Raw genomic sequence first — 25,665 nt, forward strand, 5'->3', positions numbered from 1 at the left:
CTTCTGACAATAGAATTAATCCATTGTCACTGTAAGGTCACTAACAGTAGTTGGTTGGAATTTATGTCAGTTTACTGTGATAAAGCCTGCAGGACTTGTTTTATTATCTAATTAGAAACCCCCTACTACTCCAAACAAGCCATATATAAACTAGAAAGTTCAAGTAGGTTGCACAATGGTGGTAAAATGTAATTTCAGGTAACTATCCAGGGTAATCAGTATCTTTCATTTTCAGGTGTAGTTGGCACACAGAGAACTAACATATTAGTATTTCTTCTTTAGCAGTAAAGTACATTTTATCAAAATAGCAACATACTTTATTTCCAGCTAATACAGAAACTGCAGAAGATCTTTGATTAAAAATAGTTCCTTATGACATCTGAGATTAGGTTTTGTAAATGTTTTTATTTTATCAACAGCAAATGCCATATCAGTACTAAGTATACTGACAATATAGCCTCACATCAATTCAAAACACTGGGAAATGGCTGTCTGATTTTTTTTTTTTGGATTTATGATATTAAAATCACCTGTGAAATTTTGACAAGACATCAGCATTGTATATGCATGAAAATAATTTCCTGTGATCTTACTTGCAGTAGGTGTCATTTATCATCCCATAGACGTGAATTCCATAGCAGGCATCCATAGCCAAAATTAAGGTAAACCAACCCGTACTGAGATATGAACCTGACTGGACTCTGTAAAAATACAACATACAGAAAATAAATTGCAATGAGAAATTACCAACACTTTATCAAAGAAATGTAATCTATTACTTGGGACAAAAGACATTAAGCACCTTGACAATGTGTCAAAACTACACAATTATTTTGAATTATTTATAGATACACTCTCATTCTTGCCAGCTTGAGGCCTCAAGCTGTTGTCCACAGAAAAAAAAAAACCTTCAAAGTTAAAATCTGAAGTCAAACAACACATCTCCCATTAGATAGAAAATTATTTATTTGTACACCCAAAAGATAACAATTACTAGAGCTTGTTAAATAAGATTACATTCATCAGAAAGCAAACTACTGGCAGAGTTTGAGTTGCATGTATATGGGGGGTATTCCCCATTCTCTTCCATAAGAGAAATTTTACATCCTCTCCTGAAAATTTGCATAGAGATTGAAGCTTTAAGGCCATTTTGGTGGAAAGCCATCTAACAAAAGGCCTTGAAAAACAAAGCTTTTTGTCCACAGCTTTTGTATAATCAATGAATATATGGATGTTATAATTAAGAAATATACAAGAAAGTTTGGCTAAACAGGTTATCGTGCTAAAGAAGACTGGGTGGGAAGCTTACCCTTGTCCTAGGCTCACTGAGAAGACTCCTATAGGAGAGATCTCCAAAAAGAAAACCTTCCCCAGAGGCAATCAGCTCTTAAATGGGGTTTAGGAGAGAAGGAGCAAGGCTCCACCCTTTCCAATAGCACAGGTGAATTGCTTTCACCTGTGCTCCCAGATCTGACTGGTCGCTCGCCTCAGGTGGTCAATCAGGGGCTCAGGCCATGATTCAGCAGTTCTCATATAGCTCTACACAAGCCTGTGCTATCATTAAGAAAACAAAGCAAAGAGAAAGCACAAGACAGCAGTGCCCAAATTGATAATCTTTGCTGAAATAACCAGTTCCATTAAATCAGTCCAAAAGTATTACCTGCATGAGTGAGAACAAATGATACTCAAGGATTTCACTCACATGTTGGCTGTGTAAGCAAATATGTACATTGTTAATTACAGACCAAATCTTGTTCACTTTACTCACACAAATGTTACTAATGGTGGACAGGGAGTCAACAAAACTACACATACAATCTGAGCAAGCAATACATAACTACTTTACTTTGTAAATAATAAGAACTCAGCACTCAATGTTTACAAGCAGGTTGAAATCCTGCTTTGCACATGTATGGTTTTCAGTATGATTGAAATCAATGAAAATCATTATTTTGAAATTATAAATAACTTGTCCAATTTCCAAGAAGTCATTGCCCTAGCTTTAGTTAATAAGTTTGAGAGAACTTGCTATGAGTGAGAGGAGGAGATAATTTAACTTTATGCCATATCTTCCAGCTTTTAGCTCTGGGTACAGCAGGGAGCAGTCTGTTCTCCATCATAAGTTAAAGTAACCTAAGGTTTGCACTCAATTAAGTTTGGCTACAAAAGAACTCCCATGTAGGCCTACGTTGAAATCAACTTTTCCCAGCAACAGTATCTTCTGAAAACACTTTCATCCTGGTGTAGGAATAGAGCTTTCATTTGGGAAAAAAAAAAAAAAAGATAGATAGATAGATAGATAGATAACATATAGCAACACATCCAGCCTATAAAATCTAGCTTTTCTGTGAGACAGGAAAACCATCTTCGGGGGCTTCTTCCCAATTCAGAGCATGGATATACCATGGTAACCTCCTGGTAAATCTGCCAATCACTAGCTTTTAGCTCAGATTCTCTGTTACTTCCTTGCAGTTTGACAAGATCCTAAGAAGATGGGTAAAAGTCTACATGTACAACCTTTATAATGACACTTACCTGATGCATATGAGACTGAGATTCAAATTCCTGCCCTGGTGAATTCTTACTACTATGGAAATTAGACTCCAAGAACTTTTTCCTAAAGAAACTCTAGTTCTTCAAACAAATATTGTTATTTCAGTGAAAAACAACTATCTTAAACCCCAGAGAGTTCTTCTGTACACAGGAACACTCAAACGACTCAAGGCTACATCTTCCATTCCCAGCCCATGTCAAGCATTCCTCACAGCTTAGACAGAGAGAACTTCTATCCTTACTCTTTCCAAAAAGTCTTTTTCCTTGGGGAAGCTCCTCTGTAGAACTGACTTTATTGAGTAAAGTACCATTCTGGAAGCAAGAAATAAAGGGTTAACTTAGAGCTGAAAATGGCCAATGGGAATAGAAGGCAGGGTGTTAAATATTCATTTTTCCTCAGATGGAGACCAATTGTAATTGTATTTTTTAACTTGACATCATATAGCCACAAAACTGTACATTTGTTTGTCTGTTCCTTTAGGATCAACATTTCTTCAAACGGAAAGTTTCTCAAAGAGAATTCCCACCCCATTTCATGTTATGAAGAGTAGCATCCTGCCATGATAAAAAGCTACATTGCTTCTAACTTGCTTCCTGCTCTTGCACCGGAACACTACCCTTGAACTTTCAAAGCCATTTAAAATCATAAAAACCATTTATAAAACACTATGAAGATCAGGATCCTTCCAATAATGGATATTTATTGGAGAATACTATATTGACAGTAACATCTAAAATTTGCTATACTCAGGAGAAAAACAGAATTTTAAAAAAGAATTAATCAATATTTCATGTCCTGTTTTAACATCATTGAACCTTAGTCCTCTCATCTATATACTACAGTGGCAGAATAAATAAAAACAGGAGAGTGAGTTTCTAGATACCTTCCCTGGGAGATGAAATACATGACAGAATATAGATTACGTGTTTTAAAACAAAGCACTTATATATATATTTTTTTCCTCTGAAAACACTCAGGAGTATGAGGGAATACTCTTAAGCAGTGGGGACTCTGGATGATTTGGTAACACCTTAGAATTCAATCTGATACTATAAACGTACTTTCAAAATTCCAGTGAAAGCAATATTAGAAGTGTGAAAACAATTTTAGCTGTCCTTAAAAAGTCATAAATCATGGAATACCTTTTAAAATATCATCCCATAAAACTGTACTGCAAAGCAATGTCTCAGCCCTTGCTATTATGCTAACACCATGCATGCAATTTCTTTCTCTATAGGAGAGTTTTTTTTGGCCAGGGCTTTTTGAGTCCTATGTGAGAGTTATTCTTGTTACCGTTATTGCATTGAAATTTCAAATTTTACTTTTACATTAGAAGTAAAAGAATAGCGTACATAGCATCTATGTTACTGCACAAATCTGAAGGTAAAGGAACATTCATCTCCAAATAGGGGAAATAAGAGTTTGCTAAGCATCATCTGTAAAAGTACAAAAAAAAAAAAAAAAGCATAGGCAAATCTACTATGATATATGTGCATGCAGCAAATCCAAAGATCTTCCCTATGGCTCCGAGTGACTTTTTCTTATATGGTAAAATTAATGGGGCACCAGATCTAGGCAAGAAATTGTCTCAACAGCTGAAGAGATACTAATGCACTATTTTTCAAAAAACGCATTTAAAAAAGGATGATTTTGCTTTCAAGAAGTGATTTACAGCTGGGTGCAGTAAGAAAAAAGCAATGCTCACAAAAAGTTGCTTTGTCTGTTTTTGTTGAAAAGGAAAGTTTACTTTGCGTACTTCCTACATTACAAGGATTCTTAAAGAAATGTGTTATTGGGATGTAATTCGTTCTGCTAAATATCATCCAGCATATGCTTAACATTAAACAATTGAAAAGACCAATTAGATCAATTTAATTAAGATGCTTAAAACAAAGTACATGCTTGTCTATCTTGCTCTTAGTGAAAGTTTAACCGTTAAACATGTCATTATCTTATCTCATAATATAAAAGTGCCAAGATTACTTTTTATTTGCAAATGGCAAAACATATAATTTGCACTTTATCTGTAGTTTCTCACAACGTGTTAAGACTTTTCTTCTGTATTTTAGAAGAAAATGGTAAAAATATATCTAGAATTACTAGATTTGTCATGTGTGATACAAAAAAATTTAATTAAAAATAATTTTAAGTACAGGCAATTAGACAGAGTTCTTTTGCCTCAGCTTTCTGATATTCTACAAAAAGCATATGAAATGGATATAAAGAAGATGGAGTACAGAATGTCTCATAAAAATACTGCTGACTGAAATTCATCTTGACATCTATAACCATGCTTTGATGTTGGATAAACGAAGGAAAAACTGGTTCCTTCTTTCATCAGAGGAAAATGAAGGTATATTTTTTTAATGATCAAGTGCATGTGAGTTCAAATTGGGTAAAATTTTTGCTGTCACTTGAGTTCTGATTCTACCATAGGATTCCAAGAGGCTATTTTCTTTATTTGGTTGTCCCAGGCCTTTTATGTGGACAATCAATTCTAGCTCTATGGTTCAGTGGATTGTAATTTCCAGTGAGGAATTTTGTGTTAAAATTAAAAATTGGAAAAAAAAAAAGTTTGTTAAAGTGGAGATAATCAGTAGACAAGTAATTTCATGTCAATCTGATTCCAGAAAATTATTTAGGAGCTTATTTTTTATTCTTTCCTCGGAGAAACCAAAGAGCACAGAAGGTCAGTAGAGGGTGTTAATTAAGGGGAAAATCTAAGAAATTTCGGACTTCAAGAAGCTATTAAGCAGCAGCCAAAGGTATTAACTAGACAAGCTTTTTGCCTCGTTTCAAAACATTGCAGTAAAATGGAATTCAACAATGACAGATTGAAATGACAAGATTCTCCAGGCCAATTAGTTGACGAAAACACATTTTCGTAAGTGCTGTTTATAGACTTGGATCCTCAGTTGACCCACCTACCAAAATTACTGAATCATGAGCAGTTTTACTTATAGCAGCTTGTCAGGCCCCAGATTAGTAAACAAATAAGGGTATTAGTCTAAGCAGAGAGATGTGTAATGCAATCAGTAGAGGCTTAATATCTTGAGAGGTCCTTCAACACCATAAAAGATTTGTAGAAAATGGTTTAAAACAAATAGAAATATTTTCAATAACGGAGTCGATATTTGTTTAAAAGCTGTTCAGGTAGATATGGCCACGGTACTTCTGGATTTGTTCCTGCAGGGCATCAAAATCCTATTAAATTTCTGGGAGCAGTGGGTGTGCTCTGGCTTTGACTGGCACTGCCACTCAGGGTGAGCGACCCTCAGGGGTGAGGGGAAGAGCACGTATCCCCTTTGTTCTCCCCTATTGAAGACTTCCAGCTCTTTTTCTCCTAAGGTTTCCGAATAATGGTCTATTTCCTTACAACTAAAAACAACAGAAAATAATTATCTACTAGCACAAACTGGTGATCCATTACTCAATTCTATGCTAACCAAATTAATGCTGCCATTGTACTTATCTTGATTGAGATTTCTGTTTTTTGTTTGTTTTGTTGGTTTTGTTTGTTTGTTTTCTGAAGAAGGAGCTCTGAATGTAACTGCTGAACAACTCTACTTTGCCAAATTAAATATTCACACTCCCCATTCACAGATTGGGTCTATGTCTTTCTCTTCATAGCAAGAATGGATTTGTACCTACCCAGTTAAAATGAGCTAACAGACAGAATGCCCCTACGTCAGAGAGAACAGCAAGGTTCATTTTCTATGCACCTCTTCTTTGAGAAGAATTTATACTTCTCATGCCAGAAAGCTGTTAGAAAGGAAATAAATCTAGTACAGGAGAAGGCTAAGACTCTAAATGCTGAAAAGCATTAGCAATTGCCTAGATTTAATTCTGTTTTCTGTATGACTCGGTGCTTTGTTGCTAATAATTTCATTATATACATTCTGTAGAAAAAATAGCACAAGAAGAGCAATGAGCCAGGCACCAGCACAGAGAATTGATTTCACTTGGTAAAAATGGTTGCTGTTTCTGCGTTACAAAGATACCTGTTAGGCAGTTGTTTATCATAATTATTCATTCTTCTGCATGTGTGTGCATGCACGCATGTGTTTGCTTTGCATTCCTAACGATGCAGGACATCTAATAATAAACAGCCGTGCCCCTCAAGCAGTGAGCAGGCTGTCTCACACATTCAAAGGCTCACATGGTGCTTCAGGTCATTCTGAAAAGTGAAACATTTATATGTGGACAGATGTTTTATTATCCATTGTGTATGGTTTCATGCAAAGCTTAAACAAGTATAATGCATTATGAACAGCACAGACCACATTCCAGATTCAGACAGTGACTATGCCCAACATGATGTACCTGGGAGTGGAAACGTGATGTCCACCTGCATGCCCAAAGTCTTGGCAGACCATCCTCACATCCTTACAGTGAATCCTGAAAATAAACTGCAGTCGGATTGCATCCTGTCCAACTGATCTACAGAAAATATAGAACTTCTATCTATATTCATATTGTACTGACAGAACATAGAGGAAGAGGGCAAGAGTTTATCTCAGTTGAATTTGCTACGAGTACACATGAAAAGGTGACTCCTGGGTCACAAACCAGCCCAGGAGAATTGAAAAAGAGATGTAAAAATTAATTTCAATGTCAAAATGGCCTTGAAAAAAGACAGAAGGGATGCTGCCGAATTAGAATTAGAATTAGGGAGGAATGTGTGACTGCAACAACTGAAATCCACACAGCATCTGCTTTGGTAAGTGACTTATGCATATAATTCCCATCTTTGTTTTGTGTGTAATATTTTTTTTCTTTCCTCTCTTTCTCTGCTCTACTCAATAAACACATGGAAACCTGGAACAAAGGAAGAAAAGAAAAAATCAGCTTAAAGAATTGACTTCTGCTGCTCAGGCTTCTGTTTTTTCCTTATTTCTGATTTCTTGACCTGACTTTGATGCATCTCAGCTCAGCTGTGAACTCAAGCAGCAAAAGAAGAAAGTTATTTCATCCAAGCAGAGAGGACTCCTTCAGACACCTGTGCTGCTGAGCTGAGAGGAGTAAAGGACAATTCCTGTTTATCAGTAATAACTATAGAGGTCTAACTTGCTGCAAAGTGCACAGGGAAGGACCTAGACTAATGAACTAGTCTAGAAGCTAGATTAATGTCTTCCTTCCAATATGTATGTACTATTTTCAAGCTGATTCTCTTACTGCAAAGCCTGTGCTAGTCTTTTCATGTTGAGTGGCATTCCCTATAGAGAACAAGAATTGCTAACTAAATTTCTTACAGCTGTTGAGCTTTTGCAGCCCATACTTACTCTTCAGATACAAATTATGATCTCGGTGCAGACCACTTACAGAACAGTAAGCCATACTCTTAGACCCAACAAGATACTATTTTTTGTACAAACAGACCTCAATTTTCTTTTCTACTCCACTCTCATCCCTCATCCCCCCATTTCCAGAAAAACATATTGCCTTGATTTCTTTTAAACACTTGTCTTCATTTCCATTTCATAAGTAGAAACTGTGGTCTGAAGCACAGCTGACACCACTGCATGTGCTGAAGCTATTAGTAAAAGATGTCTTTTGAAAATGCCCTGCTTGCAGCTGCCACCTGGGATCAGAAGTCAAGCTGCTCATGCATGATTACCAGTAACCTAAACCCAGAGGAGGTGTATGATGCAGAAAGAGAACTTGAATTGCATGGCTCTGCATATCTCCATTAGCACTTGAATTTACTTGACAAGAAAGCAGATGATTAAATCAGAAGAGATCTATGTGTTTGATGTCACTGAAAAATTGATCAGTTAATTTTTTAAGTTTTTTTTTTAATTATTATTATTATTATACTAATAACCATCACAACTACACAACTATATTTGTAAAGACAGGAAGCTGACAGGAAGGTAAATTCACATCAGCATATTTGAGAGCCAAGCTGTTGGCATCTTTATATGGTCATTTTTCTCTTTGGGAATCACCTGAATAAAATTCACTCCACTCTGAACTCATCAGGAAATGTAGCTATTCCGTCATACACCAGTTTACAGCTTGCTCTACAGTACAATTAGTTATGCTTGCAGGGATTGAAGCAAATAGTGCCAAATTCCTTGACAATACTCAATCATGCAAGTTAGTTGTGGCACCGCAGTATACTCCTGTCCCACTACTCTTCACTTTCCATTAGTTTGGTCAAAGCCTTCATTCAAAAGAGCTCATCTCTGATAACTGGTGACATGGGAATTGATAGCTGCAGCCTTGACACTGGTTTCATGATTTCTGTAGGGCAGCTTTATTCATTTTTCTCTTCATCAGAAACCCACAGCCAGTTTGGTGTGGACTGGTTTAGCATTTTCCCATCACACTGAAGGGAGTGGAGAAGGATTTAAATTTTCATTCTTTGTAACTAAAAATGAATCAAAACTCAGAAGTGTGTCAAGTGGAAAAAAACCAACCAACCCACAACACTGACTTTTTCCTGTATCGACATTTAAATCAACACTTGCTGTCTTGAGTCTGCACATTATTCTCCAGGGAGGATGTAAACTAAACAGAGCTGCAGTTAATCCAGAATCCCCGAAGAGAATTAATTAGGCAGGCTTTCCCACCCTTTTCTTTTGGTAATAAGGGACACTTACTACTCCTAGCTGCATATTTTAGTGAAATCTATTGTAGGTAAACACAGAAGAAATTTCTCGATAGCTCTTATCTTGTCAAGACAAGAAACTGAAGGGAGTTCCTCTAACCTTGGCTGAAAGCAGCGTGCATTTTTCATAAAAACAACTTCTATTAGGTTTTCTATATTGAAAACAAAAAGAGACAACTTTCTAAAGGTGCACGCAAAATGTCACAAAGTCTGTGACATTGGAATGGGAACAGGGGCTATTATAACAGTATTTTGTTTTATTGCTATAGTGAAAATAAAAGAAGAGCTAGCACAAGACCGTACCCTAACTCTGTTCATCCAAGTGGGGAAGACACTGCATCCAGTGGTACCGAAGTATTAATTTAACATTCATGCTAAAGTCTCCCCACCAAGTATAGCAGGCAGAATGCAAGACCTTCTACTCCGGTTCCATAGAGACTCCCTACAATATTGTATTACAAAGCCATTTAATAAACTCAAATCAGGAACTAACAAAGAGTGAACGGTCTTTCTCCACACTGACTATTTGTAGAAGCCAAAAGATCATTCTAGGTTATGGAACATTAATATTTTTAGCAAAAAATGAAATCTTCAATCCAGACAAATTATTCTGATGTAAAAAAAAGGAGTTAAAAATAGAACTTGTGTGGATCTGACTTTTAATTCAAAAGCAAGAGGCCATAATGTATCTCATCAGTCAAGCTTTGAAGATGAACTGCTAATTAACACAGATGTTACCTTCCCCTTTACTACTGTAACTTTCTCCAGATTAACTTTTTCCTTAACATAGAAAAGGAAAATAATTTTTCTTTTGTCTTTCTTTTTAATGTAAACTTTTATAAAACACGCCCATATGTAGAACTATCACACTACTCTCTAGTTATCAATGTTGGGATCTCGTTTATTCTGCTTTCTAACAAATTCACCTCTGTTCAACTACCTAGAAAGAAGCAAATAATCCTAGCCTTTGAGCTACTGAAGCATCCCCTTCCTTCTCCACAGCTCTGTCTGCATAGCAGCTAATTTTCCGATGGGCACCTCTCCACAATGCTCATTGTAACAGAAGATGTAGAGGTCTAATTAAAGGTTCATTTGAAATAATTTGAAATAAAAGGTCCCAAACCCTCACAACATGCAAGATTAGCTTTCGTCTCTTCCATTCTGTTTGTTCTGCAAGAACCACTGCGTTTATGTAATAGGGTTGTCTGGAGACCAGATGCCTGCAGCCACTGAGATGAGTATTGAAAGCAGCACCTTGATGGCAGACAAGACATTGGGTAGAACAGATAAAGAATCATGCATTTTTTTCCTCAGACATTTACACAGCAAAAAGTATGACACAGCAAACTATTTAGAGAAGTCAAATAACACCACAGAGAAGCCCATAGGAAAAGGACCTATGGATCAGGGTAGATTCCCATCTAGTCCACTTTGTTGTTCCCTCAGTATCAAACAGAAGATTTGTTCCCCAACTCACTGAATAGACTACAGGAAGGTAACTGAGCAACTGTACAAATGGAAGCTGGGACAAATGCTCTATAGAAGGATTTTTACTGTTTCCCTGCGATTAACTGAAGTAGCAAACTTCTAGTTAGTTTTCTGAGTCTTACCAAATCCAGCTTTTTGATCATATAGGACTAATCATCTAGCCAGCTCACTGTCAGTAGAAGTTAATGCCAAATTATCAAATATGGTAAAGAGTTTAATTAGCTAGTGACTTGATATTTTCTGTTAAACAAAGTAATGAGGACAGTCACAAAGCCAGATAGCATCCTCTGCTTTATAAATAAATACTCTGATTACTGTTCAGCATAATATACTGCTCTAAGTGACATCGTATCTTCAGTGATTCCTTGTATAAAAAGTTAAGATTCAGATACATTGCCACTGTGCTGGCAAAAAGCTCTTCACAGTGTTGCACACCTGACAGCATACATTACAGGAGGCTGATACTGTTCTCTGGGTATCAAAGCTCAGGACATCAAAGTTTACAGAATATCTGGATGATTTTCATTACAAACATTAGAACAAGCTAATTCACTACAACTACAGATTACAGCCCACTTTCACATGAATCCAGACCATATTTATTTGGTATCAAATTGCAAAATTCAAAACTACCAAAAATTGATTATATAGTTATATTACAGAGAACCTCAGGTAACACTAGTAGCTACATTGCTGGCAGGAATACCAGCTTAAAAATTAACAGTTCAATCACACACAATACTAGAGATAGCATCACAATTAGCTTTACAAAACAACATCATTCTTTATGAGTCTTTTTCTTTTCCTCTTCATGCTATTTGCCTGATAAGCCCTTGCCAACAAAGACATTATACTAATTACAATTAGTTATACAAAGTGTGAGACAACTGAAATGATTTATTGATTTTTCCTCACAAAATAAACCTTATTAGGAATTCCAAGTGTACAGGAAGGAGAAGCCCCAGATGGCATGTTTACTCCCACATGTATGAACCTGAATAGGTGTATATAGGGGCACTCAATCCATTTAAAACTTTCATCTTAAAATAGCTGCCTGGAAAAATCTGTGTATGGTAGATTTTAAGAAATTAAACAGTGTCTATTGCAACTACTAGATATTTTGTCCTCAGTCTTGACAAGAGAAGGTAAGGTACTTAGGCAAAATATATTTCTTCTTTTTCTTTTTTTTTCTGGTCTGCGAGTCAGCATTATCTGATTAGGTCTACTTCCTACGGCTTGTTCAGTCTCGCTTATCAGACACGCTGGAAAATATTTCCAATAATAAGCCACCAGAAATCTGCCTTCATATCTGGTATCGGGCTACATATAACAGAGATCTTTTCATTTTAGTTTTAAAGTATTGCTCCATTCAACAAGCCGACTGCTGGCTGACACACAATCTAACCTAAAGGCTATGGATCAGCAAGTAAATGCAGAAATTCTATTAGTTTTCAGACCTGAGTTTTACGCCTTTCATTTCAAATGAAATCAAAATCCTACACATGAATAGGTAAAGCACAAAGTAAAGATCCTTTCTTAAAACCATCCATTACTTATTACACGAGAGTGAGGAAGAAAGCAGTTTCTGCATCTTGTAGATATTGTATTTCTTGTGCTCAGTGACTCTAGCAAGGCTGCTAAATAGCAGACATAAAAGAGATCCATTCTGAAGTAAAATTAAAACCATGAAGAACGTTATATTATGCAATATTAAATCTTGCAGAGGGACAAAGACAGGCGCATGCTTGCTATTAACAAAACCTCTCTAAGCTCGTACAGACAGGACCTCCTTACCTACTCCTGAATTTAAAAGTCATAAGAAAACTTCTCTATGCTTGAGGGGTTTGGGAAATAAGCATCTTCATTTAGACTAAGGAAATAGTCCAGAATGTTCATGAAAAAAACATATTTCTTTTTAAACTCAAAGAAAAAACAGGAAAAAAGGATTTTATTCTTTGGTTCCTTCAGTAGGCATATGTACTTTTGACATGCAGTCAGATTGCCTACTCAGCTTTAAAAATAACTACAAGAGAGAGATTGATGAGTGATTAACATCTGACTCCATTTTACCATTTGCTCTAAATAGATAAGTTCACTAGAAATTCTCCAAGCACAAACATCAGCACTTTGACACAGTATATAGACAAAAATTAACAGCAGAGGGTACAACTCACTTCTGGTATGGTCTTGCAAAACTTCACTGAAGTCACTGGAACAACTTCTTCCATCCCAGCTTTGTGGCTTCTAAATCTCTAGATTTCTTTACTATATACACCATTCCTATGTAATTATGCCATACACTGTTTTCCACCAAAATGGTCGATGATGATTGTCTTAGTGAAAGAAAATCCATGGTGATTACCTTATCACAATTACCATCACATTAGCAGTTGTAGTTTTTTGCTGTATGTCTCATTGTGCACATCTAGTTAAATAAATTGCTCCATGGTTTTGCTCTTTATTCAAAAAATTCTTAAGAAAAGCATGACTTTTTCTACTTGGAAAAATTAGATGTAATTTTTGTCATTGGAGTATGGCATTAAACAGTAAAGAAATCATCTTGTTAGGCTCCTTCATTCTCATTATAGAAGACTTTTCACATTTTTTATTTGTATTCTGTGCTTGTATTTCATCTGTTTTCCTTTGACAACAAGTCTGATGGCCTCTCGTTTCATTTTGCATGATGCTATCTTATGGCTTGATGATTACAAGTAAGCTGGTAATTCCTTACCACAGCTCGTAGCTATTACAATACCAGTCCTATGTATGGATTTTCCACCACAATTCTCAGATTTTCCCCAAGAAAGGGAGAACTGCAGCTCTTACACAGAAAACTCTGCAGCGTAAGAAAATTCCACTCTATGTGGTCAGAAATGTTACCCCAACTGGCTTCTGATAAAAGCAGACAGAAGTCTCAAGATGCCACAGCAGGTCCAGCTCAGTTAAGTTCAATATGCTAACTACATGACAGCTTACAAAATAATAATAATAATAAAAAGCCATGATTTTCTTTTGTCTTACAGAGGGTGATAGTGGAAATGCTGTTTTTCTAGCCCTTTTGAAAGGTATATGCCAGTTATATGCAGAAGAACTTTTGACAAGGAAACAGAGCTCTGTAGATCCAAAGGTTTCAAAACAGTGCTTCAAAACTGACATGTTGGTATGCATTAAAATCAGATTAAAGAACGCTAATATAAATATAAATAGAATCTCTGAGCTGGCACCATTGCTTACGTAGTTCATTTTGCTCCAAAGGTTCTTGGTAGACAAACACATCCAGACACATTCAGCCACTGATAGTGTGTGGAAATTGTATAATGGTGAAGCAGTGATTAAGGATGAATTAGGACAGGGATAAAGAACTATGTACCAAGCAAACTCCTCAACAAAATAGGAGATGCTTGTGCAACGCTGGCAAAGGAGGAATACTGACATAGAGCAGTATCCTAATGCAGTCTTGAATTACCTTGGAAATCACTCATCTAAGTATTGAGCAAATCTGACTACGTTTAACTTTAGATCTGATGAGATCAGGTTGTATGGCTGTAGGTTTGTGATAAGAAGCCCAGGATTAGAAAGAAACTGCATATCTCAGAAATGCAAAAAATAGAAAATCCACTACCCTAAACTATTCATATGGAAATTATTCAATATAAACAGCTAATTTCTACTTGAACTGCTCCTATAATTATCTATAACCATCTATCATTATGAAAACTACATGGATACACAAATTATTACCATCTTAAATAATGCAGGTATCTGACATCTCATAGGTTTACTAGCATTGCTCAGGTCTTTGCTATTTTAGAGTGATGTCATTATTCTTTATCTTTATGCTGTAGTATTGTCATTCATTCTTCAGTGTTCAGTACACTTTGTCATGCACTACCTCTACAGATGTATATACAATACATAGATTAAGCTAACTGATTTACTGATACCATAGACATACATTGCAATGAGATCTGTCACAGGTATTCCTTATACTTACAAGAAGCAGCAAATGAGTTATCTTTCATATACTTGAGGATCACTCTTTGTAAATGTTGAATGATTTTAGTGGTGACATTATGATTTTGTTTTCCTTCAATTTGTTCCTAACAGGATGGAAGAAATAAAAATTTACTGGTAGGAGTAAGAATATAAATTAAACTGTTTTATGAAAGCCATTCCTTAAAATGACTCAGACAATAAATTTCAACAATTGTTCATGTTCAAAAGCTCTTGTACCTGAGAACAACAATACAGATGAAGAAAGAAGAAACATCTTCAGCTGAGAAGATGCAAGCTTGCCATTGACTTTTGTAAGCACCACCAGAGGGCTGCTCTTCAAATGGGGAGCTGTCACTTCTCCTATGGGCCCTGAGTGACACTTTGTCTTGTTTTACCTGCATGCAAAGAATTAGAAACCAAGGCTTATTTTTAAACACAGTGGAATAAGTTGCCCATTTCTGCTTCACAAACTGTGAGGTAAACTAGACAGGCTCTATAACTTTTAAACTGGGTTTATAGAAGCTGTTAGAAGCACCTGGAGTGGAAGAGATTTCAAACACAGCACAGTGTTTGAAAAGATGCTAGATATCACCTAGTCCTCAACTACCACAGAAAATGAACACATAAGGCAAACCTCATTTTCCTCTGGAAGGGGACTTTTAGCTTTCTAGAGACTTCTGGTGTTTACCCTTAAGAAGAATCTCTGACCAAAGGCATAACAGATGCAAAATTATCTCCTCTCTGTAACTTATATCGCTAGTGCATAAATTTCATGAAATGCAATTCTGTATTGCATGAGCGCATGAAAATAAAACATGGGGAAAAATGGATTTTACACTGTTGTCTGGAACTGAGACATACATTGCTGAAATGCTCTTTCTAAGCAGTTTAATGATGAATGTAAGTGAGACCTCAGCATTATGCAAGCTATTCAAGAGCAAAAACTACCATTTAAGAAGCCATAGGGCTGAGACTCAGGTGAACAAAGTTAGGTCTATATGGCTCAACTAAATTTATGCTGAGCTTACTTAACATCTTCACTAAAGCTCAGCAGCATGTCAGCCACTGCCTGCATGTCACTATGTGCTAGATGATGTTACCTCTCCAACTGTTTGTCACCATCAAACAAGTGGAGGTTACTGAACCCACAGTTCTAGCAGAAAAATACAAACACTCAATTCAGGTCCTAATCATCTTCAAGCAAAATAAGTGAACTGGGCTAAGTCATATGCGTTGCAAGCACAACAGCGGGTAGCTAAATTCACACCACCACAGGAACCTCCAGTGGATGGGCAGACAGAAGCAGTTAGGAAATGGTTGTGTCTTACAGTAGTCCAGCCAGGAGTCCACGTCTCAGCCCTTTGGGAATGTGCATTCTTGAGCTGTGATAGAGCAGCTTCCATGTATTTTAATAGGAAATTGGGAAAGTAAATGCACCTGAGGACGGAGAGCAAAATATTTGATATTTTGATTATGGACAAGTAATCGATTTCAAAAATACTTTGTGACTATAAAGACAATTATCAGAACCACGTCTTTTTCAAGTATGCATTGAAGTATGCCTAGTATCATCATACAAAGATTATCATTGCAATGGTAATTGCTTTGCCACTCCAAGAATCCACTCCAGGAGCCTGAATAGCAGACCAAATATCATTCAGCTCACCTCTTAGTATCTTTTACCTGGCACCACACTGTTATTTACCTGAACAGTGTTTATAACCAACCACAATTCTAGTTTTACACAATGTGACAGAATACTACAAACTTGAGAGAAGACCACTAGGAAACTACTCGTCCTTAAGCAAACAATGGTGAGACCTTTGCAATATTGTGCCTTAGGTGCTTAGCTGTGTTCAAAAATAATCATGAGGGGAGGCAGAAAACATATTTGACAGAGCGGTTAGGTGAAGGCTAACATCACTATGGGTGTGCTTTCAGTGGCAGCAACTAGATGAATGCACATTCTGGGAGATCACTTATTCTTTGATCTATTTGTTTAAAGAAAAAGATTCAATTTTATTTATTTATTTATTTATTTATTTGTTTGTTTGTTTGTTTGTTTGCTATAAAAACAAAGATGTGAGATCATTTATGTTCTTTGAGATCTTCCCTTGGTTTTGGTCTGGCATTACACTGTAGCGTGGTCGTGTATAAATGACGCTGGCTTCAGCTGCTGATGTACTAAGAGTTAGCATTTGCACAAAGAATTATTAAGTTACCTTAAATGTAGTACTATGAAAGGAGTAGGAGCCTTTCAGATTCTCTTCAAACAGTTTACTGTGAGAATTAACACATGTAAATTCAGTATGCATTCTGACTTATTAACTGAAGCACACACAAGTTATCAGAGATACCCAAACAGCTTCCTCTTACTCCCATTGAAATCAACTGCAGTGCTTATTGTCTCCACATTTGTATGATCAGTCCCACAGGACCAGCAGCAAATCAGCTAAAGATAAATCTAACTCTCAGTCGTTTTAAATATGCATAGTAGACTATAGGACAGCAGGAAGGCAATGTATTTGGTAAACACAAGTTGCACAAAACAACAGCTAAATACAGCACACTCCACAGGGTGTAGGCAGGTATTTACAATATGACCACCTGTGTACAATTTTGCCTTGCTTTTCTTGAATGTCACTCTTACAGGTGGGAAATGTGCCAGTAATCACACAATTGTGATGGAATAGCAATTGGAGATGCCTGTTCAGATAGAGAAAATCACTGTCTGCTTCTTCTCTTGAACTTCAAGCAGACATGATGGACCTGATGACTCCCTAGGAGGGAGTGCATATTCCATAGATCACCATAAATAATGAAGGGGGTATATGCTTAGTTTTGGTACGCAAAGAAGACCTTCATCCTGGTCTTGGATGAATACAGAAATTTTTTAATTAAAGAATTTCCAATAAGATTAAACCCTGGTAAATCCTCTTTCATTGTGCTTCATTGTACAGACTGTTCTTCCACTGAATGCATGCTTGAAATATGGAGGAACTGGTTTCTCAGAGTGCTATTCTTCATCAGCTGAAATTCTTACACGTTTATTTTCTCAGCCAACCCTGCACATTTCTCTCACTAACGAGTACACGTCTACTACAGAACAGACATCAAAATGACTACCATGGCACAGAATTCCAGGTTTTTACAACCAAGAAATAGAAAAGAGAAGTATATTTTTAAACCCTGTCTTCCAAAATGATGCAGAAGTTCCTTCAGTGAATTGACTTAATTTTCTTAGTGGTTTTACGTTTCTTTTCCAAAATGTCCTATTCAATAAAGTTTGAATAAATCTTAAAAAATGTAAATTACCTGCTCTGGAAAGGACAAGCAATCAAAGCAAAAGGAAAATGACCTTTTTCATTACAGAATTTATATATCATTTGGAAGCAATATCTTAATTTTTACGTATATGACATCCACAAATGAGCCTCACCTGCAATATGTAAATCATTCTGAAAGGAAAAATATACTCATATCCTATTTCCAAGTTCCAACAGAAGACATGAAATATTCAGGAGGAAAACAACGTCAATACTATAATACTGAAAATTGTACTGAGAAACTGTGAAACCTTTTTTTTTTTTTTGTACAAAGAGAAGAAAAAAATTTGTGAAAGTCTATAACTAATATATTCCAAAATAAGTATTAGGCACAGACATAAACTACACAAACAAAACAGTATGAACAATTCTAGTCAAAACTTTTTAATAATGAAACTGTATAATATAACGGTACTTTTTTTTTTCAGGAATAAAAATAAGTAAGTATCATAGTGATTTGAAGGAGGAAAAACAATGATTAATTAATTAGTTTCTAAAGACAGAATAATAAAATTCTTAAAATTCTAGATATGTTCCCATAGGGTTTACTCAGCTATTTTACACCTTCTGAGACAACTGCCAAGAAGAGGTCAGCTGAACTAATCCGTGCTTACACCTTGGCATCTCCACTGAAACATCATCTCTTCAACTGTAGACAGTGGAGCAGTTATTACTTGCTGCTATGACACTAAGTCTCAGAAACAGCCTAGACTTTATCCTGAACTGATGTGTGACTGATGTGTCTTTTGTAAGCCAAAGAAATCTATACATTGGGTGGCTCAGAAGACCAATAGTTCAACTTCCTTTGGAGTATCATCCTCCTCTCTCTGGCTTTCAGAGCACTCCTTTTCCTGATGCAGTAACTACAGAAGGGAAAAGGAATCACCGACCGAAATTCAACATCAAGCAACTAACTTTGCAGACATAGCTCAGAGAAAAGTCAAATATTTTTGCCTATATTCATTTGCCTGAAAAACAGGGCTTAAGTATTCACTATTAGCTGTGAATTCACCTTCTCTCCCTGCAGAACCACAGCTAACCTTTTTGGCCTTATGGGCTGTTTCCATACCAAATGCAAAGCTATCCCTTCATAAATTGGGAACCCTAAAATCTCGTAGTGAATGCCTGGCAGCAAACAAACAAATGAAAAGGCACATCACAGAATAAAAGCATTCACAAAAAGCCCCTCATGTATAAAAATTAGTTGTCAGATAGCTGACAACTCCATTCTGTCTTCCTGCAGCTTGTAATACCTAGGAAACCACCCCTTCACATTTATCACTGTTTACCAACACTGCTCAGGTCTCGGAGCTTGGACCAGCTACAATCGACACCCACTCCATATTCATGGAATCCATCTCTTTCTCATGACATCTGTTTTTTGTCCCAAACTAATCATGATATATAGGGTGATGTGACTGCTAACTGCTCAGAACACTGCTCCAGGTGTCTTGCCATGGGTTTCAGCAGAATCACAACCATGAGGCTGCTCATGTAATCTCTAAACCTGTGGCATAAAACCACTGGAGCAGAGAGGCAAGTTTTAGGACTAGCACTACTTCTTACCTTATTATCGCTCTTTCTTCAGTGTCAGAAGAGAGATTCTCTCTGATTTCTTACCACTAGTATCCTTCAAAGCTACGTTTGGTGGAAATAAATCTGGTGATAATGGCCTCTGTTGGGTAACAAAGGGTCATGTTTCAAAATTGGACTTTGAGAGGACCCTAAGATTTACCTCTGAAAATTAGGCTTTGATGGGTCTGTTTGGGAGAAAGGCTGGTTATCAATGATCACACGTGTATTTAGGCTCTTAAAGAAACCAGACAGATTCCAGACATAAGAAATTGTCATTTTCCTCTGAGTCTGGCTCCATTATACTCGTGTTCCAATCCCATTTTTGTTAGCCAAATCTCTGTTTAAAAATCATTTTACATGTTTTAAGAAGCCCGTAGTCATTTATTCAGAATTTTTCCTTTTTATTTCAGTCAGATATTAATAGAACAGCAAAGAAAAATGTTCCCATGGATTAAAGAACACATTTTTCTCCATATTTGCTTCTGCTTACATGAGAGTGAAAAAAGGCTCTGATAATCGACAGTACAAGCATGGAAGGTATCAAGGGAAAACTTACTTTTTAAAATGCTTTCCTGCATTATTTCAGGTGAAACAGACAGTTAATGTGCTAGAGGCTGTTTTTCTGTGTAGCCCAGAACACTGAAGAGCAGCAGTATGCTAAATACCAGCTATAGAGCCCACATCTAACAGATCAGCTTAGACACTACAGGAAAATCTGTGACAACCTGAGACGGATGGGCAGGGATAAAAGTTTAACCAGTTTAGAAATAAGAAGTTAAATACCAGAGGAAATGTTTCTTACTCTCTGCCCATTATTAAGAACACTAAATAATTTTAAAAACTACAGCAAGGATAATATATGCAGCAAATCACAGAAGACTTTATCCTTGCAAACAAAGTTTGAAAGCATTTTCACTCACAGGAAAAGCATCTTAGTTTGAATTTGTATGATAAGTAAATATTCCCACTTCTCTGCTGGTTTGGAAGAGAGGTTAATAGAGGTGAAACATTCAATGAACATCTCTAGCATGCACATTTTTCTGTGCAAGAAATCATTATTATTTCTGCTTCAACATTTTATCAGCCTGGATATAAGATCTTGCAAAATGAGGGATTTCCAAAAGTGAAGATGACTTTTAGAGAAAAATAGAACTATGCATTTATGATTCTGGTCAGAAACAAAGTTAAGGCCACCATTTCACTGAATAAACAAAGACCAAGTCATCACCTCTCTCTTCGCTATGGTCAGTTCTGGATTTGCAGTTCCCATCCACTGAGACTTGGATCTTCGGACATATCCAGGCTGATAGCATTCAATCCAGCCAGTATTAATATTTAGGTGGATTCTATTTTTTGTTCTGCTTGAATTAGCTATCTGAAAAATTCATTACTTGCACAGTTCAAGGCTCTGTACAAATCTGAATTAGCTTCAGTGGTTCATTTTCATAGGAGAGATTTAGTTCATACACAAGTTCAATTGGAAATTCATCAGTGACTTGGGCACAGAACAAAGAAAACACGAAACTTGAGGATGTTAGAATCTGATTTTCTTCATTCACATTAAAACCAAATGTACATTGTATTGTAGTTTAAAAAATCTTGATGATTACAACAGAAGTGATAAAATATGGGTCTAATCAAAATGACTTGGTATTGAACACCAAACCCTGCAGTACCCAATTGTTCATTTCTGGTTCTGGTAAAGAATGTGATATTCAAAGGTGTAATCTAACCTACAGCCATAAATAACACACATATTAAAAAGAACAGCTTGATGGCAATGCCTCTAAATGCTGTTCTTTTACTGTGGGATATTAGCTTTCAATCCACCAGTAGTAGTAGCAGTAGAGTACAGTAGTTACATGGTACAGTTTTATTTAAATGCAATCAGGTCCACAGATTCAGCAAAGCCATAAAGTGGTCGTGCTTGTCAGGATGCAATACTAATAAATCTGGGTTTGGTATCAGAATGATGTTCCCTTAAAAAACGATTCATGTGTTTTCTTTTGAACTTGTCATTTTGATTTGGCTGGGAGTCTCCTCTTGATTTGCCCTGAAAAACCTTATGAGGGAAAAAGAGGGAACTTTAGGGGATGTCTTGTCACATCTTACTGTCCGCCCAGTTTGCTAAATAAGTGACCTGTCATGCTCATATTAGTTCACTCAGGCCAAAGCTGAAATTCATTTTGAAGCTCATATTTCATCATTTATCTTCTTGAATTTATTGAGCGTGTTGTGTACAAACACAAAGCTGTCTGTCAGAGAAAAGGAAAGCAACTCAAAAAAAAAAAAAAAAAGGAAAAGCTCCTGTCATACGCTTTAGGTTGTTTCCCCTGCTCCATTTCAGTTCAAACAAATACCTGTTTTGTGCAGCAGAGATTGGTACAACACCTCATCCATTTCAAAAGAGAGACTGCTTTATGAACTCATGGAAAATGGTTATTTTATACAGCAACTTGCAGATATGATCCTCTGACAAGCAGCGCTCATTAAAAGAGCATCAGCTGGCTCAAGCAGTAGTCTTGGCTGTTATTGAAGTAAGTCAGACCCTTGGGGATTTTAACACCATTTGTTCAACAAACAGTCTCATTCTGTCCAGCCATAAAAAATTTCCAATTTAAAAATAAATCTTTTGTAATGGGCTCAAGGAAATCTATCGTATGGGAGGATTGTGAAGTTATCTATTACACAGGCATTCTGTTCAGATGAGGATGATTCTGCCTTGATAAACGAACAGTGACACTATTGGCAAACCTGGGATTTGAAGTAATGGTTCATTAATGCAACTGCACACTAAGTAATGTACTTGGGTGTCAGTGTTCTGCCGGGTTTTCTACCTCATTGTAATGCTCTTTTTCCTCCTAGATATGCTTAAAAATATCCTGGCATTCCTGTCGATATATTAGTTTGAAAAATGTCACCACGGGCCTGGAACTGTTGTGTGTATATGTAACCATGCATCGACACATGCACAAGCTTGATGCATTCCAATGATGCGAGTTCAGTCTCCTGTAGAGATCCAAATTATGATACGATTGGGCTGAGCTTACATACTTTTCTCATGCTGGGACTGAAATGGTGTGAGGAACTAAAATCACAAAACAAAGCAACATGCTCATACTGCATGCCTTGAATAGCTCTTCCAGCTGCACACAGTGCTTTCTTCAGAGGAAGGAAATAGGGTAAAGCTGAGCTGGAGATGTGAGACATTCATTTCTTTCCTTCCATTAAAGAGATATCTCTTCTTCTGACCTGAGCTTCCACTATCCATTCCTTCCTTCTTCTTCTTTTTTTTTTAATCCCATTGAAACAGTTCCTATATCGACTCGTCTAATTCAACAGTTTGCGTAGCCCATGGCTGTGTTCCAACAGGGTGAGTGCTCAGATGCCCTGGCAACAATATTTCAATGTGTCATTTAGGATTTAGGACTTATTTGAAACAGGCAATTGCAATTGCAACTGCTGGTAAGGCGAAGTTTTAAAGTGCACACACTATAGGAGAGGATCTAATAACAAGGGAATGACATCCAAAAGGGAAGGACTTAGCAATTTATTCCATCTGTCACCTATAGATGACAGAAAGTTGATTAAGCCATCTTTATGCTATCAGAGGGGAAAAACACATTTTCAGCATAATTATGCAGCACCATGTTTAACTGTTTTCATGTTTGTCAGCAAGAATTGCTAGTTGTAGGATAGCTCATGTAAATTTATTTTGTGAAGAGCTCAGAAAAGGTGTAATTGTTTCAAATATGTTTCATTAGATTTTAATTTGTACACTGATGTGTCTGGCACAGAATAAAGTGACCTCATGCTTCCCGCCCCAGGAAATTCTTGGAAATTAGGTATTTCCACTCAATGGGACTCACACTGCAATATATTTTAAATTATGAAGAACCAAGTATTTTGCTTGCTGTTGTCCGTCTGTGTTATATTCTTTGATTTACTCCAATAAAGAGAATGTATAGATGACTTCTTATTTACATAGCTTAGCGCATCTTACTCAGAAAAATCAGGAAGGAAATCTCAAAGGCAATTACACTGGAATTAAACAGCTGCAAGGAATTGTCAAATGCATTCTAGCAGAGCCATCAGGAATGTTTGAAACAGCTTAGGTTCATGTGGAAACTCACCTCATGTGGACTTTTTGAAGGAGCATACAAGTCTCCAGTTGGGATTTTTTGATATTTTAGAAAATTGCAAAGTTTTTTTGAGCCCTATGAAGACATTACTAGCAGTCAGCAGCTCTCCCTCCTCATGGCAACTGATTGTAATCCCTTTTTCTACCCCCACAGGTAGGGAATCTGAACAAATACCCACTGCAGTTAATGGGATCATCTTAAAACCTTCAGAAGTGACTATCCTATTTGATTAACCCACTGGGGACTGGTGGATTGTAACAGAATCCAGAGTGTGGTTTAATTTCTAACCTGTCTCAATTGCCACAATGTGTCTTAGGGCACCATTTTCCAGAGCATCTTTGCACACAAATGAGGCTGGATTCACTGAAGCAATGAGGATTACCTACTGCTCAAACTGTAAAGCACATCAAGGAGCATGCCTAACTAATTCCACCACTGGGCGAAGATCATGCTGTATTTCTGACAGTAAGCACAGTCTTTCCAGTTTGCCCAGGGGAACTTCCACTCTTCTCGTTCGGCTTTTGATCTGCAGCACCTATGAAATAAAAATACTTAGCAAGCTGCAAACATTAAGGGTGCATTGGAAAACTTGTTCCAAGCCCAGCTATCTGATATTGAATGCACCCATTGGCACACTGCAAGCAAGAGCAATTTAAAAATCTAAAATGAACATACTATTATTGATCTGATTTTGTCTGCTGTGCAAGGTGCAGGCTGCTCTCCCGAGGTACCTCTGCAGTTCACTTGGTTGGCTGTAGTCCGAAGGCCACTGAACTGGAGAACAAGCTGATTGATTTCCTATTTGTGTCCAGAAGCATTTTGTGGCATTAAATATTATTTAATGGCTCTGATTACACTTTAATGAAATGGACAAACAAACAAACAAACAAACAAAACAACAAAGAAACCCCAGCAACTAAAAATAACAGTAACCATCTCTCCCCTATTCTATTTATGAAGCAGGAATGCTGTTTGGTTGCACTGGATGGTCATATCTTGATTAAACTGAGCGTCAAGGGTATTGATAGCATCTTTTCTGTATTCTGGGAAACAGCCATCAATAAAACCTTAACAGAGTACAATGGCTTCTACTTTCTTTTTATTAATCATGAAAATATATTTACAGTTGGAGCAGAAGTGCATTCTACAGAAGCATCAGTTTTCTCAGCTACAGCCACATTACAATTCCCTTTCATTTTATAGGAATTGAAGTCTAAAATGGGAGTCAGTTCTCATGAATCTTCCTGTTGCAAGCAATTATTGTTACTAGAAATCTTCAAGGAAAATCAAAACAAAGCTCACAGGCAAATCAAAATGACAAGTTCAAAACAAAAGCACATTAAAGCTTAAACAAAAAAATAGATCCATTTCCTTTACCAATTCCAACTTAATAAAGATCATGACAAGCACAGTACTGTTATAAATACAGCTGCCTGAATCCCCATTCCTGATCATTTTATATGAAACTGTGTCAAGAAACCACACTTTCAATGGTACTAAATGGGGAACATCTCAACTATATTGACTCTGAAGATCTAATGTAAGGGAGAACACTAGGTTACTTTCTTTTTTATGGTAAAATTTTCAGTTCTGGACTGCAGCTGTCATTTGTTTGCAAATGGCTTGACTGTCCAGGGGAAGGAGAATGTGGGCAGAATTTGAGATTTCAAGCAGAGCAGAGGGGACAAGCTTTCTTCTGCAGATCTGCAGTATGTGGTGTGGGTCAGACAGACAAGTTTGCCTGTTTTTGTTTTGGTTTGGTTTGATTTTTTTTGGAAAGAATTTGCTACACATGCTCACTGTGGATCTCCAGTCTCCAAGTTACTTGCTTTACCAATCCCAAGATGTGCAAATCTTCTCCTGGGACATGACCTGCTATGGTATGCATTTCCTCATGGGAAACACTCAGTGTCTCATGTGATTTGGTCCTTAACACACAGAGGCAATGAAAAAAAAAGAATTAAACTAAAC

The 25,665-nt window shown here is 36.8% G+C and overlaps 1 protein-coding gene across 1 annotated transcript in view; it reads right to left on the reverse strand.

Annotated features, from left to right (window-relative positions):
• The window catches only part of ST6GALNAC3 (ST6 N-acetylgalactosaminide alpha-2,6-sialyltransferase 3), a 72,517-nt gene that overhangs the window by 8,414 nt on the left and 38,438 nt on the right, over window positions 1–25,665 (reverse strand). Inside the window, exon 2 of the mRNA XM_010716231.3 lies at window positions 594–701. Within this exon, the coding sequence (XP_010714533.1) occupies window positions 594–701 (108 nt within the window). The remainder of the gene's footprint in view (window positions 1–593; window positions 702–25,665) is intronic.

The sequence above is a fragment of the Meleagris gallopavo genome, chromosome 10 (assembly GCF_000146605.3).
Source record: "Meleagris gallopavo isolate NT-WF06-2002-E0010 breed Aviagen turkey brand Nicholas breeding stock chromosome 10, Turkey_5.1, whole genome shotgun sequence".
Taxonomy (NCBI): domain Eukaryota; kingdom Metazoa; phylum Chordata; class Aves; order Galliformes; family Phasianidae; genus Meleagris; species Meleagris gallopavo.